Raw genomic sequence first — 17,323 nt, forward strand, 5'->3', positions numbered from 1 at the left:
TTCATCGCCTTGCTCAAAACACCTTTTGCTAAGAAGCATTTATATACTGACACTCTCCCCATCCTGTGAAAACTAAGCATCAGCTCCACATTTCTGCTACCTGCTAGCTAGAGGGCTAAAGGGCCTGAGATTCTTGAAGTCTTGATCTTCTGCAAAGTGACCTAATGTTTTAGCAGTTGAGTCCCCCACCTATTCTCTGGATTGTGTTTCAGCACCTGTGGGGAGATTTACTTGTGATGTGATATTGCCTACAGTCTATTGACTGAATGGTTGGGTTCTGAGCTCTTTGCTTTTACTTAGTGGGAGTGTGTTTGTTGCATTAACAGATGAACTTTGCCTCTGGGAATCTGGGTTCCTGAACTCATCATTGTACAGTTCATTAGTTCTAAAGAGGGGGCTGGCTCCCCATCCCATCGGGTGCCAAGGAGCTTCTCTGTTGCATCTTATGTAAATCTGGTTTGTTTGGTAGCCACAAGCAGCAGCTACCAGGATATGTAATTTAATTTGCATTGCTTCATTTCAGGTATTGTACCACAATACCTGACCTCCTGAGGTTCCTTCCAACCCTGATATTCTGTGGTTCTATGAATTCAGGCTCTGTTTAAGGTCAGAATGGATTTTCTGTTTTGCCCTTTTCCTTCTCCAGTAATTGCAAACATTCGGGTATGATGTTAATTTGTGGTAACACCCACTGCATCTGAATGGAATTTACCAGTTAGAAAATCATCCAGCTCTTTAATTAGAGCATTGTCCATTGCTGCCCAATTAAAACAAACGGACTTGTGTAGAAGAGGCTGTTTTAATGCTGATTCCTTGCGTGACTGCAATGTAATTAGCTTATCTGGCTACTAATGCCTGTCTGTCTTTAAGAGTTGCATCTGTTGTAGTTCTTTGTTTGGATGTAACTCAGAAGGCTGCAAAACCATTAATAATTTTTTTAAAGGTTTGTTACTAAGTAGTCGACATAGAAACATTGGAAAGTGCCTTTTGTGATTGTGGGGGGCCTTTGTTGATGACTTCAGGCCTGTTACCAGTGGGCAGATGGCCACATTACCAAACCCACCAACACAGCTAGCACTAACTGTCCCCCTGGTTGGCAGTCCCAATAGAGAAGTTAAGGAGTGAATAAGCCCAGAGAGCAAACTCCTCTGTATGGTCCCTTCACAGGAATGAGCAGGGGAGGGGGTCATGGTCTCTGCTGTGCTGGTGCTTGTGCTGGACCTGTTCCGTGACTAATGGAGGTATAGCTTCCCCAAGGCAGTCTGGACATTTCAGAAACTCTCCATCCATTTTTACAAAAATTGTTAAAAGCTCTTACGTGACACAAGGTGTTCTAAAGCAGCATATTTCTGCTCAGGGATGTGTGGGATGTGATGCCTTGCATGGCAGTTCTTTTGGGGGACAGTGTTCACTTGCCGTGGGCAGATTTAAACATAAATATCTGTCTGTATTTAAACATGTATTTAGTGTTCTCGGATTTTCTTCTCCACTTTCAAACTTTGTCATTTTCTCAAAATAGGAAACAAGGGCTTACTAGTGACTGTATTTTTCATTTGCCATACATACTTTTTGAAGCATTGTTTTGTAGAGTATTGTTTGAAGCATACATCAGACTGTAAGCTCTGTCCGACCAGTGATTAGTAGAAAGTTCCATAGATACCTTTAATTTAGTATTTCTCTTAGGATTTTGCAAAAAGTCCCTCAGTTCTGATGGTGATTGTCAATACACTTTGTTTACTTTAGGGAGAAATTGCCTTCTGTCTAGGAATAGAGTGACTTATTCGATGGGAGAGAGGGAAGGAAAATGTCCCGTCCTGTGTCGTCGCCCACCCACCCCCACCCCCACCACCCCGCTCCCCAAACGGCCCATCCCTTGGCTCTAACCTTTCTCTGATATAACAGGGCCAAGGCTCATCCACTTTGCCTTGCAGTCTTTCCAAAGGAACATGGTATAGTAGATTTTTCTGTAATCTGTGCTAATTGCGTGTGGCCCTGTCACCCTTTAGCGGCTCTGTCACATTCAAAGGTTTATGACCTGATACTGCTTCCATGCTAGGAGATATGGTTCTTTAGCTCAAGTGATAGAGAATCATGCTTTCTCATCCGTAGGTGCCAGGTTCACTGGCAATAGGTGACCCAAACAGGGGCATTGTTACGTTGGCTAAGGTGTCTGTAACCACTAGATGACAATCTGTTCTCAGAGCCAAGAATCATGACGCCCAGCATTCCACAGCAGGAGAAGTCAAAAATCAGGAGACAGACCAAAAAACATGACTTCATCTATTTATAAAAATTTCATGATTTTGGGGCCAATATCATATTTTTGGATGTTGTTTTTGGACTTTTGGGGTTGGCAATACTCCACTTACATTAAACTTTGACTTCATTGCAGAAGATGATGGATGGCAACGGAGGAAGATATTATTTGAGTTTTAGCTTCAATAATAAGAGGCACAATGGAAAATTGTTGGCAAAATTTCATCAACCAAAGGGTTCTTCTGATTCCAAAGGATGAGCCATATACCCAGGTCAATATATAACTCAGGTCTTATCCAATAATCATGCTGCTGACAATCCTTTAGTATCTAATATCTAACTGTTTATTTATAAGATAAAAGAGGAAAGAGTTAAGATGGTCAAAGAAATCAAATACATATGCTCATTGCAAGGTTCTTGTATAGGTTTGTAGCAGCGATGGAATAAACTGCTAGCTTATAATGTCTCTGGTAACATCCAAAAGATTGGAAGGTCCTCAGTCCTTTGATTGTAATGCTCCTCTTAGTGTAAGTCCATAGTCCAGAGATCAGAGCAAGAAAGAGGCAAAATGGAGATGCTTCCAGTGCCTATACTTTCTCCCATGTGGAGGGAAAACTCTCAGTTTTAGTTAGTGGAAAAATCCAGTTAGAAAATGGAGTCCAGAGTCACATGAGCTAGTCACGTGACCTTGCATGCTTCAGTGACTCAGGAGCAGCCATTACCCATATTCTGGCTGAAGCGTCCTCAGGAAAGTCCATTGAGCAGGGATAAGCTTCTTCCATCGTCTGTTGTATGAGCTAAGTGTTCTTTAATGGGCCATCAACTTGAATAGGCCTTTCACAATGTGCTGGCCTGACTGGATGTAAACTAACTACTCTGAAACCTACCTTGTGGGTGTTACCACAGGAGCAAACAGTGTTTGAAATATTGGTACACAGTCAATATTCATAACTTCAGATACAAAGATGATACATGCATACAAATAGGACAGTCATATTCAGCAAGTCATAATTTTTCCATTGATCCCTTACATGACATACTTTGTACAAGATTTGTTGCAATTGTATGGTGATATACATAGTCATATTTTAATAACAGAAGATCACACCCTCCACTTATGAAAAGTTGTAAGGGTTCTTAATGACTTGGTGGAGAGGACCTTGGTTTAGAGTCTCGGCCAAAAACGCAGTGCCCCTTAATGCCCTTGGGAAAAAACTGTTCTGCTCTGGTTGTATGAGTTTTCAAACCTGGCAAGTGTCTGAAGGAATGTTCCCAGCCACTTTGTTCCCTCCTGAAGTGAGGACTTCACTGTTACTCCCAGTGAGGAGGGGGAAGAGGGTAGGGACCTTGTAGTTTTCTCTGTGTGTATGCATGCATGCATGTACTGGCTCTTAGGCTGCTGATTACAGTGCATCCCATCAGTACTGGGACTGTCAAACTAAGATTCCATCTGTTTTGAAACAGTCTTTAAGATTGGTTCTGCCAAACCCTTTCCTGGTAACATAGCTTTGCTGGGCTATGTAGCAAGAAGAAAATTTCTGAGTGCTTTTAAGAATCTAGGTTTGAAAACAGTTTTCTACCTCAGAACCCTTTACAATACCTATATATGTGTGTGTGAGTCCATTTTTGTTGAAGTAGAATAATAATTATGGGCTTCTTAGAAGTGAATCTTCAATGTATTTAACATTAGCACTTGGCTTGGAGCCCTACACTTGACACATCAGATTATGATGCCGTCATGGATTATTCATATTTAGACACTAAAGCATGCAAAAGAAACCAAGGAGAGGTAAAGAAGCAGAAACTAACTTTCAAAACCATAAAATTCATCTGCCACTATGCATTTAAATATATTCTATTTCAGAAGAGAAGGCTGAGTGGCAGGGCTTCCAGCAGAGACCAGGGATATTGGATCTTGGTTCTCCCAGAACTCAGATAACTAGCATATTCTAAAAGAAATTTACTAGCTGTTTCCTCCTTATGCTCCTGTGACTGATGCAGGACAACCAAGTCCTATGTGACTGAAAGTATATACTTGATACGTTTTTAACGTTCCCACAATAAAATTCAGTTTCTCTAAAAAGAAAGAAAAGTTCAGATCTGGAAGTTTGTTTTGTCTGTAGAAATTTCCATACCAGATCAGACCAAACATCCATGCTCATGTGTAGTATTCGTTTTCTGACAGTGGCCAGTGCCAGATGCTTCAGAGGAAGGTGCGGGAAATGCCATGGTGGACAAGTATGAAATAACCAGCCCATGAGGGAAGTTTCTTCCTTATCTCGATCAGTTAGGGGTTGACTTCTGTCCTATAGCATGAGGACCTATATCTCAAGACCAAAAAAAAAAAGTTAAAATGGAGTTCAAGTCGAGAGTACAGGTCTGTAACAAGGATAAAGATTCATTATGGGATAATTACAGTCTCCCTATAGTGTTTATTACATATCCGGTAAATTCAGAGTTAAGGTTACGCTTAACATATTTGGATTTCTTTAAGCTATGGAAATGCACTCAATGTACTTAACTCTGTCCTGTAGTGATACTGTGCAATCGTCATACAATTTATGAATTTTAGTATTTGTGTTTCAGATGGGATAAAATTATTTTTAAAGGCACAGTAGTTTTCATTTTGTTTCCCTGTCATGGTGTCACTACAAGGCAGAGGTAGGTACTCTCAGTAGGACACAGATGCTTAATTTCTTAAAGGACACACTTTTAATTGATTTTTAACAAAAGAACATAACCTTTTATTTCTGCTATATCTTTTATGAGCCAGGATGACGAGAACAGAACTCACCACTCCAGGTGGGGGTACACCATCAATGTATATAAAGACATAATGTGATTTCAGAATAACTTTTGCATCATATTCTTAATACATCTTAACATTTTGTTTGCATGTTTGAGTATAATGTATGCATGATTCGTTACTTGTTGCAGTTTGAAGATAATCCAACACTGGCTGTTCTGAATGAAAGCCAAATCACCAATTGGTGACATTTCATTAACAAGGCTTGCTGAAAACCTACATTGAGCTTTCCCCCATCCCCCCACCGCCCCTTAAAATTGACCTCCCTGGCCAGGCAATGTACTTTAAGAGCCTGTGATCTCATGGTTGAGAAGCGAGGTCCCCAAAGGGTTACCTTGTTTCATTTTAATAATTCTTTGCAATCACATCCAAGAATATTTTGTTTTACAAAGGATAAGAGCTTCGTTAAATTAACTCACATTTGACACATTCACAAAATCATAGAATATCAGGGTTGCAAGGGACCTCAGGAGGTCATCCAGTCCAACCCCCTGCTCAAAGCAGGACCAATCCCCAATCAAATCATCCCAGCCAGGGCTTTGTCAAGCCTGACCTTAAAAACCTCTAAGGAAGGAGATTCTACCACCTCCCTAGGTAACGCATTCCAGTGTTTCACCACCCTACTAGTGAAAAAGTTTTTCCTAATATCCAACCTAAACCTCCCCACTGCAACTTGAGACCACTACTCCTTGTCCTGTCCTCTTCTACCACTGAGAATAGTCTAGAACCATCCTCTCTGGAACCACCTCTCAGGTAGTTGAAAGCAGCTATCAAATCCCCCCTCATTCTTCTCTTCTGCAGACTAAACAATCCCAGTTCCCTCAGCCTCTCCTCATAAGTCATGTGTTCCAGACCCCTAATCGTTTTTGTTGCCCTTCGCTGGACTCTCTCCAATTTATCCACATCCTTCTTGTAGTGTGGGGCCCAAAACTGGACACAGTACTCCAGATGAGGTCTCACCAATGTCGAATAGAGGGGAACGATCACATCCCTCGATCTGCTCGCTATGCCCCTACTTATACATCCCAAAATGCCATTGGCCTTCTTGGCAACAAGGGCACACTGCTGACTCATATCCAGCTTCTCGTCCACTGTAACCCCTAGGTCCTTTTCCGCAGAACTGCTGCCTAGCCATTCGGTCCCTAGTCTGTAGCTGTGCATTGGGTTCTTCCGTCCTAAGTGCAGGACCCTGCACTTATCCTTATTGAACCTCATCAGGTTTCTTTTGGCCCAATCCTCCAATTTGTCTAGGTCCCTCTGTATCCTATCCCTGCCCTCCAGCGTATCTACCACTCCTCCCAGTTTAGTATCATCCGCAAATTTGCTGAGAGTGCAATCCACGCCATCCTCCAGATCATTTATGAAGATATTGAACAAAACCGGCCCCAGGACCGACCCCTGGGGCACTCCACTTGACACCGGCTGCCAACTAGACATGGAGCCATTGATCACTACCCGTTGAGCCCGACAATCTAGCCAGCTTTCTACCCACGTTATAGTGCATTCATCCAGCCCATACTTCTTTAACTTGCTGACAAGAATACTGTGGGAGACCGTGTCAAAAGCTTTGCTAAAGTCAAGAAACAATACATCCACTGCTTTCCCTTCATCCACAGAATCAGTAATCTCATCATAGAAGGCTATTAGATTAGTCAGGCATGACCTACCCTTGGTGAATCCATGCTAACTGTTCCTGATCACTTTTCTCTCGTGTAAGTGCTTCAGGATTGATTCCTTGAGGACCTGCTCCATGATTTTTCCGGGGACTGAGGTGAGGCTGACTGGCCTGTAGTTCCCAGGATCCTCCTCCTTCCCTTTTTTAAAGATGGTCACTACATTAGCCTTTTTCCAGTCATCTGGGACTTCCCCCGTTCGCCACGAGTTTTCAAAGATAATGGCCAATGGCTCTGCAATCACATCCGCCAATTCCTTTAGCACTCTTGGATGCAACTCGTCCGGCCCCATGGACTTGTGCACGTCCAGCTTTTCTAAATAGTCCCTAACCACCTCTTTCTCCACCTCTTTCTCCTTGTTGAACCTCATCAGATTTCTTTTGGCCCAATCCTCCAATTTGTCTAGGTCCCTCTGTATCCTATCCCTACCCTCCAACATATCTACCTCTCCTCCCAGTTTAGTGTCATCTGCAAACTTGCTGAGGGTGCAATCCACACCATCCTCCAGATCATTTATGAAGATATTGAACAAAACCGGCCCCAGGACCGACCCCTGGGGCACTCCACTTGATACCGGCTGCCAGGTAGACATAGAGCCATTGATCACTACCCATTGAGCCCGATAATCTAGCCAGCTTTCTATCCACCTTATAGTCCATTCATCCAGCCCATACTTCTTTAACTTGCTGGCAAGAATACTGTGGGAGACCGTGTCAAAAGCTTTGCTAAAGTCAAGGAACAACACGTCCACTGCTTTCCCTTCATCCACAGAGCCAGTTATCTCGTTATAGAAGGCAATTAGATTAGTCAAGCATGACTTGCCCTTGGTGAATCCATGCTGACTGTTCCTGATCACTTTCCTCTCCTCTAAGTGCTTCAGAATTGATTCCTGGAGGACCTGCTCCATGATTTTTCCGGGGACTGAGGTGAGGCTGACTGGCCTGTAGTTCCCAGGATCCTCCTCCTTCCCTTTTTTAAAGATGGTCACTACATTAGCCTTTTTCCAGTCATCTGGGACCTCCCCCAATCGCCGTGAGTTTTCAAAGATAATGGCCAATGGCTCTGCAATCACGTCCGCCAACTCCTTTAGAACTCTCGGATGCAGTGCATCCGGCCCCATGGACTTGTGCTCGTCCAGCTTTTCTAAATAGTCCCGAACTACTTCTTTCTCCACAGAGGGCTGGTCACCTTCTCCCCATGCTGTGCTGCCCAGTGCAGTAGTCTGGGAGCTGACCTTGTTCGTGAAGACAGAGGCAAAAAAAGCATTGAATACATTAGCTTTTTCCACATCCTCTGTCACTAGGTTGCCTTCCCCATTCAGTAAGGGGCCCACACTTTCCTTGACTTTCTTCTTGTTGCTAACATACCTGAAGAAACCCTTCTTGTTACTCTTAACATCTCTTGCTAGCTGCAACTCCAGGTGTGATTTGGCCTTCCTGATTTCACTCCTGGAAGCCCGAGCAATATTTTTATACTCATCCCTGGTCATTTGTCCAATCTTCCACTTCTCGTAAGCTTCTTTTTTGTATTTAAGAGCATCAAGGATTTCACTGTTAAGCCAAGCTGGTCGCCTGCCATATTTACTATTCTTTCTACACATCGGATGGTTTGTCCCTGTAACCTCAATAAGGATTCTTTAAAATACAGCCAGCTCTCCTGGACTCCTTTCCCCCTCATGTTGTTCTCCCAGGGGATCTTGCCCATCAGTTCCCTGAGGGAGTCAAAGTCTGCTTTTCTGAAGTCCAGGGTCTATATTCTGCTGCTCTCCTTTCTTCCTTGTGTTAGGATCCTGAACTTGACCATTTCATGGTCACTGCCTCCCAGGTTCCCATCCACTTTTGCTTCCCCTACTAATTCTTCCCGGTTTGTGAGCAGCAGGTCAAGAAGAGCTCTGCCCCTAGTTGGTTCCTCCAGCGCTTGCACCAGGAAATTGTCCCCTACATTTTCCAAAAACTTCCTGGATTGCCTGTGCACCGCTGTATTGCTCTCCCAGCAGATATCAGGGTGATTGAAGTCTCCCATGAGAACCAGCGCCCGCGATCTAGTAACTTCTGCGAGTTGCCGGAAGAAATTATGCATGAAGGATAAACAAATGCTTTGTAGCTAACTTCTTATTTTCCCATCCCCACCCTCTCCAGGTAGCTGGGTCCCGTTGAACTATTCAGGAATATTTGGTTATGCACCTTTTTTCTGCAATTTTAAAATTTGGGTCACCCAACATTTCCTTTCCTGAGAATATTTCAGTAGAAGTTGTCGAGATGCCCCATATTTTGTGAAAGTTCTAAGTTCCTAATCTGTAAGCTTTAAAGTTTACTAGCTTTTGATTCCCTCACTTATAAAGTAGGCTGCTTTTCTGATCGGATGTTAAAACATGAAATCCTCCATTCCATAATAAAGTCTCATAATTATTTCCCCAGGGCACCTTGTAGATAGCTCAGCAGCACTCTATCTCCTGGCAGTCATCTCCCATCTCTTCTTCAGTACCTTGAAGGCTGCTTTAATGAATCATTAGAAGTGTTGTAAGAAAATACATAGCTTAATGCAAAAAGGGGATTTGCTGCTGCATGAGGATTCTGTCTGAACAATTAACTATGAAACCAGTGCATAGGTCTGAAACTGAAATTCTTAGACAAAGTTTCCTGTGTGCAGTAGTGAAATCCGACCTACAGTTATCGAGTTATACACCGCCCAGTAATCCAAAATTCCTGGAAGCTTTTCTCAGTAGCTAATTATTTTTCTGGGTCTTCTGTTGATATTATGACCTCAAAACACTAGGGAGGAAAAACGTTTGTACTTAGTTACAAATGTATATAAATGATATTACAAATGATATGTGCTTTGACATATAATACTGCCTGACAGGCATCCAATTTTTATTTACAGACTTTTTTTAGCATTGGATGATAGCTTGCTGCTGCTTTTCTGTACTCAGCTATTGATGGCCTGTTGAGAATTTCTGTTAATACCTTTTGTTGAACATCCTTTCACCACATTCTTATGTAGTATTGGGATAAAGACAGATTGCTGTAGCTTGTTTCTCTTTCCCTTCCATGTTAATTTCAGCCCTGGTCTACACTAGGACTTTAGGTCGAATTTAGCAGCGTTAAATCAATGTAAACCTGCACCTGTCCACACGATGAAGCCCTTTATTTCGACTTAAAGGGCTCTTAAAATCTATTTCCTTACTCCACCCCTGACAAGTGGATTAGCGCTTAAATCGGCCTTGCCGGGTCGAATTTGGGGTACTGTGGACACAATTCGACGGTATTGGCCTCCGGGAGCTATCCCAGAGTGCTCCATTGTGACTGCTCTGGACAGCACTCTCAACTCAGATGCACGATTGTTTGCCGTTGCTCTGACACAGGGAGGGGCAACTGACGACACGGCTTACAGGGTTGGCTTACAGAGAGCTAAAATCAACAAAGGGGGTGGCTTTACATCAAGGAGTATTTCAGGCAGGACTTCACGGAGGGTTCCAATAAGAAATGGTGCACCTAAGTTGTTGTTCTTATTGGAACAAGGAGGTTAGTCTGGCCTCTGATTGATACGTAGCTAGATTTACCTCACTGCACCTTCTCTGTGAGTGACCGCAGTGTGACCTAGAGGAATGAGTCCCCTAGACGGGAGGGTGGGGGGGGGGGGGGGGGCGGGTTTGCAAATGAGTACAAAACAAATCTGGTCTATTTCTTGTTTTGATACACTCCACCTATCTTTTACATCTTTGGCTGGCAGCAGATGGTGCAGAAGGACTGCATGCCATCCTCATCTCGTGCCTGCCCGGCAGAAGATGATGCAATAGGACTGCTAGCAATCCGTATCGCCTGCCTGCTCACCATAAGATGGTTCAATAGGACTGACTGCAGGACTAAAGAGAATGACTTGATCAGGTCACTCCAAATTTAGTCCCTGCGCCCATGTCTGCCCAGGCGCTCCTGATCGACCTCACACAGGCGACCAGGAGCACCTCACACATGATGATGACGGCTACCAGTCCTATTGCACTGTCTGCTGCCACAAGGCAATGGGTTGCTGCTGCTGTGTAGCAATGCAGTACCGCCTCTGCCAGCACCCAGGAGACATACGGTGACAGTGAGCTGAGCGGGCTCCATGCTTGCCGTGGTATGGCGTCTGCACAGGTAACTCAGGAAAAAAGGCGCGAAACGATTGTCTGCCCTTGCTTTCACGGAGGGAGGGAACGTGGGCCTGACGATATGTACCCAGAACCACCCGCGACAATGTTTTAGCCCCATCAGGCATTGGGATCTCAACCCAGAATTCCAATGGGCAGCGGAGACTGCGGGAACTGTGGGATAGCTACCCACAGTGCAACGCTCCGGAAGTCGACTCTAGCCTCGGTACTGTGGAAGCACTCCGCTGAGTTAATGCACTTAGAGCATGTTCTGTGGGGACACACACACTCGAATATATAAAACCGACTTCTATAAATTCGACCTAATTTTGTAGTGTAGACATACCCTTAGACGTAAAAGGGATCCTCTCTGTAAAGATGAATCATTCTCTTTCACTGGGCTAAGTTAGTTCAGGTACCCATGAAACAAACAGATTTGCTGTGTGGTGTGTTTTCTGTTGTTCACAAAAAGAGACTCCTTGATGAGTTTTCTGTATGTGACCTCCCTCTGCTCTTCCTGTAGACGTGAAGGACATTAGTTAACTGATTCAGACAAGCCCTTCAAAAACAAGCATTGGTCAGATTGTTGATGACCGCTTTTTGGACTGATAGCATTAATTTTCTCACCGTTGCCTCAGAATACCTTGCATTTATATGACAGGTTTCAGAGTAACAGCCGTGTTAGTCTGTGTATTCGCAAAAAGAAAAGGAGTACTTGTGCCACCTTAGAGACTGACCAATTTATCTGAGCATAAGTTTTCGTGAGCTACAGCTCACTTCATCGGATGCATCCGGTGAAGTGAGCTGTAGCTCACGAAAGCTTACGCTCAAATAAACTGGTTAGTCTCTAAGGTGCCACAAGTACTCCTTTTCTTTTTGCATTTATATAGCTCCTATCATTTCAAAGCACTTTTCAAACTACAGGAAATCGTGTCAACCACCTCTGGGGGTGACATAGGATAGGTGTTAATAGTGCACACCAACACTATAGAACATTTTAAGACAGGAAGCCAAGAGTGTCACAGCCAATTGGAACTTCTGGTAGGCAGAATGTCGTTACCCCAATTTCAATTTGAGCAGGATGTTGGGGTTAACACTTCACTTTTATATACAATGACTTTGGGATGTTTAATGGTTGTCAGAACCTTGGTTTTACATCTCCTTTAAAAGATGGTTCCTCCATCAAGGTATTGCCTGCTATCACTCTGCTAAGACAAAGCACTTAATATTTAACTGTAAATTATTAACAGTACAGCCCCCCCCCCCATCTAGCTAATACTGGAAAACCAAAAATGGGCTGCATATACTTATTGAAAGGCTAAATTATCTCCTGGTGCAACTCCATTGACTACAATGGAATTATGCCATCAGAGAATTTGGACCTGAGCATTTAATGCCACATAGAACACTTGGTTGGCAGACAACATGGTGGTAATGTTCTTGGAGCTCTTTCTGGTTAGGAAATTCAGGAATTTAAACTGATGGCCTGTTTTGAGAGGTCTAACAGAGAACTCTCCCTATTTTGACAATCCGTGATGGGAACAAGATTTAGAAACAAAATTAAGAACTTGCTTTGCTAACGTGCAATAGCAATTTGCTTTGTCTTTGTCTTCCATCCAAGTGGTGAAGCCATCCTGGCCTTGCTTAGCTTATAAGATCTGATGAGATGTGAGATGGCTGGACATCCCTATTGCTTCTCCAAGTAGCCAGCAATTTTTGTTTTATGCTGATCTGACATGAATATATAAAAAAGGATGCTGAAGATGATTGACAAAAGCAAAGTAGTCCACAGGAGACAGGAATTGCTTTAAGGCTTTTGTTAGTTCTAGCCTGATGACTTTCAATTCTCTTAAAGAATTTTTTAAACTTCAGAGTGGATATTGAATGTTAGTCTGCTTTTATGGAGTTGTCATTTGGAAATATGAGTTTAATACACTTCTTGTCGCTAAACTGTTTATACATATCGATGATTGATCAGCTCCCAATTGACCAGTAAGCTTTCAACTTGATCCTAGTGCTAATGGAACTCTAAAGTGAAATAATTTATTGATCTGCTCTGTCAATACATATTATTCAGGAGAATTAACTGTAAAGAGCTTTGGGGGAGAGAGGCAAACACCATCCATAAAGACACAAGATGATACCATAACTCCACAGTGATAATGGAAGCCATTGACGTTGTTCCTTTTACTTCATGTTCCTCCAAACACTGCTGTTGGGTTGATTCACTTTGTTTACCTTCTCAATAATACTGTTATTTAATGTTAATCGTAGTGTTCTGATCTACTCTTATATCTCTGTAGATGAGCATGATACTTTACAAACTCTCAGGTAGGCTAGGCATTGCCCCTAAGGGCTTCCAGTTGAGCATGAAAAAAAAAACAAAAGAAAAGAGGAGACATGAGGGTTGGAAAAGAGTCTCCTAAGAGATCAGTGATAGCAGTTCAGATTTTTTTGTAAAGTAGGGGAGGGAAGATGTGTGGCATATGGTAGAGAGGGTGAAGTTACGAGCATAAAGGACTTCTTGGAGTGGAAAAGGTAGAGTAGAAAGTGGAAGAAGCCAAAAGCAGTGTCATGCTACAGGGAGGTGTTTTAGAGACCATTGACCCAGTGGATTTGTTTGTTCCTCTAGTGAAATTCAAGTGAGTTTTGGTATTGACGTTTTGCTACAGTTCTCCAAAGAGAACTGTTGGACTCAGCCATTCTGTCCATCTTCCCTGCTGCTTTGCTACTGCTGATCGTAGTGTCACAGAGGAGCAGCAAGGCAATATTGTGCCATAGGATGATCCAGAACTGTTTGTCCCAGGGTGACTGTCTTGTTTAGAGGACCTTTATTGCTCCCTTGCTAATTATTCTGAGTTCAGGTTCCCATAAATGTGTCACATTTAAAGAGACCAAGAAAGGCCTGGTCTGCCCTTGAAAAGTGTCCCAGGGTAACGATTTTGTTGGAAGAGTGATTGTTTTTCACCAAAATAGTGTTATGGGTAGAACTCTTAATATGGGTGCAGTTCCATCAGTATAAAGGTGCTATATACAGAGAGAGCTTTTTCCCCTTCCTGTATAGCAATATGCTACACCAGTATGAGCACTTTTATACTGGTTAGCTGCATCCACCCCAGGATGATGGATTGGCATTAACTATTCTGGCATTGTTATAGTAATGTGAGTTGTAAGTGCAGATCAGCCCAACTTCCTGAAATGAAATAAATTTCTTTTTATTATAAACCTGCTCTTGAGAACCAAACATTTCCAGTGTCAAAGGTTATGTCTGCACAGCAACTTGGAGTCCATGTGAGCAAGCCTCCCAGCCCAGGCCAACAGGTTCGCGCTAGTGCTCTAAAAATAGCTGTATGGACAGCATGTGGAAGTTTCAGTTCCAACTGGAGCTCAGGCCCTGAAGCCCACCCTCTCCCTAGGCTTCAGAGCCCAAGCTGCAACTTCTAAGAGCAGTGTACACAGCTGTTTTTAGAGCACTAGCGTGAGCCCCACTAACCTAAGACTCTCAATCCAGGCTCACAGGCTCACTCCTGGGGCTCCAAGTGCTGCATAGACATAACCAAAGAAGTTTGGTAAAATAGGGTCAGTTATGACCAATGCTGTGGTTATCAACAAAATGCAACATTAGCCATATACCATGGGACCTGGGAAAGAGAGTTAGGCTTTTATCTCCAATGCATTTCTGACTCTTCATACTTGCTGTCATTAGAAACAGTGTTCAGAGAATTAGCAGGGGCTGCGGTTCTGTATAAAGACACGTCGGGGCTCAGCAAGTTAAAAATATTGTGCAAAGGTTGGGGGTCTGCCTCTGTCTTCAGTGAGAGAGAGCTCTTTTTCTAACTGAGGGTTTACCCCCTCTGAGAAGGGCAGCATTAAACTTGTTCTCCTGTTGCCCTGTTTTATGTTATAATGCTTGTAAAGTATTTAATCTTTTGCCCCTCCAAAACAAAACTTCTCAGACAATCTAAACCTCAAACTGTATCAGGACCCATTTGATTTTTAAACCTTTATGCTCCTCATGTGGGTTTAGTCAACAGAAAGGTAAGGGTTACATCCTCAGCTATTACCCAGTCATATCGGTATATATGGTGTATGCTCTGTGTGTTCTTGAAACATTCACTAGCCAGGAAGACTGGTACTGCTCTAGTTATGTTATCCTTTTCTCTTCCCTGTTCTTTATTAAACACACCAGGTCTCCACGAGCCACAGCTCTCACATCTTTCTACTGCCCCCAGGTGTAACTGAGCTTAAATGTTTCTCTTAAGAAAGCCATTCCATTCAGGTCAGCTAAATAAAATTTGAGCTGCAGTTGTAAGTAATACGCTGCCCATTCATTTTCTCTTTGATCTCCTAAAACAGAACAGAAACCAAATTTTCAAAAAACGTTTTTGAAATGCCTTGTCAGCGTCTTTCATTGCCTGGTTATTTACCGTGTTATTGATCACTGAGGGGGGAAAGAGGTGTGCCTGCCTTTTCCAGAATGAATGAAATTTGAAATAAAAACACGTACTTTTGTTATGAAAAGTTATTTTAGTATGACCCTACTCTTGTATGTGTGTAAAATATAATGCATAGCTGCTGCATCTGGTGCTAAAACTGCATGGTATGATTTAGAAGTATGTGAGCTGGCTGGCTCATGGATAGAGTTCTCGGCAAGGACAAGTGTTTTAAGTGAATTTGGTGACATGATGGAAATACATTGAGAATTAGATTACCCCAAAACAATGTGGCCTCTCTTTCTACTCCAGCTGACGAGGAAAACCGTCCATTCTAACTCACTAGTAAAAGATGATAAATTAGTACCGGCGTGGACAAGCTTAGCCCAACTGATGAGCCTTCATTGCCAGCTTGCCAGGAGCCTGAGGACTGCATCTACCTTGTGTAAAATAGAATAGATGGCAGCACTCTCAGAGAACATAGACGCTAGAGAAACTGTGGATGTCCGCTTTACATGTGATCCTTGTGGAGTTCCATTGGCTGTATTTGACCTCAGCCTGCACTTTGATCATCTCTCCATTAGAAAGCTCACTTTTTCAGATTGCACTAATCCTTTTAATTGTGATTGATTGAACTCTCATTTACTCGGTTATTTTTATATCCAACACCATAGTGTACCCAACAAGGCTTTCAGGTGCTATCTTGAGTGAAACAAATATGTGGATCCCCACAGTTCAACCAAACCCCTGATTGTAGGATCTCCGCCATAAAATTTTTCTAGCTTGTCTCTAATGTTGTCTCATCTTTTTGTTTTAGTTTGTTCTAATAATCTGCACTGTTACCAAAGTTGCACGCTTTTGCCTACTAATAGCTTATTAAAAGGAAAAGTGGTAAAAGGCTAATTGTTGAAGATTAGTGGAGAAAATGGGATCTCTGGAGGGTAGCGACATCCCATTCATCTGAAGGAGCTCTGCACACCTTGCTTTTCCATTGTTTCAGCTTCCAGGTTATTTTTAGTACCAGCGATTTGATCCATTCTTTTTTTCCTCCTCCAGCATTGCCATGGCAACAAAAGAAAATATGACTTCGCAGAGAGGGATATTGAAGTCAATACAAAGCAAAATGAACACCTTGGCCAGTATCCTTTCTGAAAGAGCTGTGCTGCGAGTGCCTTCAGGGAGAAGCGATCTCGAGACGATACATTCTGCAAATTGGGGTTCAACATATTTTAACAGGCAATGGCAATATAACACAGTCATCGTACGTCTGCTGAGCCAAGGATTGCATTATGCCTGTCCCACTCCATTAGTAAGATGTCTTGCTCGGATTAACAGTGTGATAAACTTAGCTGTTGGGTTTTTTAAATGCAACTTTGAATACTACATATAAGCCAACATTTAATTTTCATTTAGAGATCTAGAACAACAAAATCTAACATACTCCAACTACATACACTCTGCTAGAAGTATTATTGTATTTTATTGTTTTCCTGGCATTTTACTTTCAGGGACAAATGGCTGCAGTTTGATGTGGATGTGTCATGGCTGTAGTGCATAGCTAAATGTTTCCATGACCTGAAGATCCCCTTGTGTCACTCAGAGCTCTTGATTTTAAGTTTTTAGTTTGTTCGTTTCATCTCCCCCATTTCATGCTCCAGGCTAAAGAATGTGCTGGATTGTGAAGTCATGCGTGCTTACCATTTTTCCTACTATTTCTTCTTTTCCATTGTAGCAGCACAACGAAGGGCATTAGACTCTTTTGATTAGACAGAAGATATGTCCTGAAGAAATGTAGCTTGATGAGACATAAATTTCATTAGACTGGTTTTAAGGGACTGGCAAGAACAAAAGCAACTCAATAAACGTTAGCCTTAAAAGATTCTTGGGTGCAAAGACAAAGCTCTGAAGCTTGCAAACTTGTTGCAGATCTCATTTTTATACATTAGATAAATCTCAGCATTTTACAGGGAGGGCAGTTCTTCCCTCTATGTCATGCAGTAAACAGTCTTCATCTGTGGGATATGAG

General features: G+C 42.6%; 1 protein-coding gene across 3 annotated transcripts in view; it reads left to right on the top strand.

Annotated features, from left to right (window-relative positions):
• The window catches only part of GOSR1 (golgi SNAP receptor complex member 1), a 67,934-nt gene that overhangs the window by 45,766 nt on the left and 4,845 nt on the right, over nt 1-17,323 (top strand). For all 3 annotated transcript variants that reach the window (XM_037880349.2, XM_037880350.2, XM_037880351.2), the window contains one exon: nt 16,354-16,436. In XM_037880349.2, coding sequence (XP_037736277.1) covers nt 16,354-16,436 — 83 coding nt within the window. The remainder of the gene's footprint in view (nt 1-16,353; nt 16,437-17,323) is intronic.

The sequence above is a fragment of the Chelonia mydas genome, chromosome 17 (assembly GCF_015237465.2).
Source record: "Chelonia mydas isolate rCheMyd1 chromosome 17, rCheMyd1.pri.v2, whole genome shotgun sequence".
NCBI lineage: Eukaryota > Metazoa > Chordata > Testudines > Cheloniidae > Chelonia > Chelonia mydas.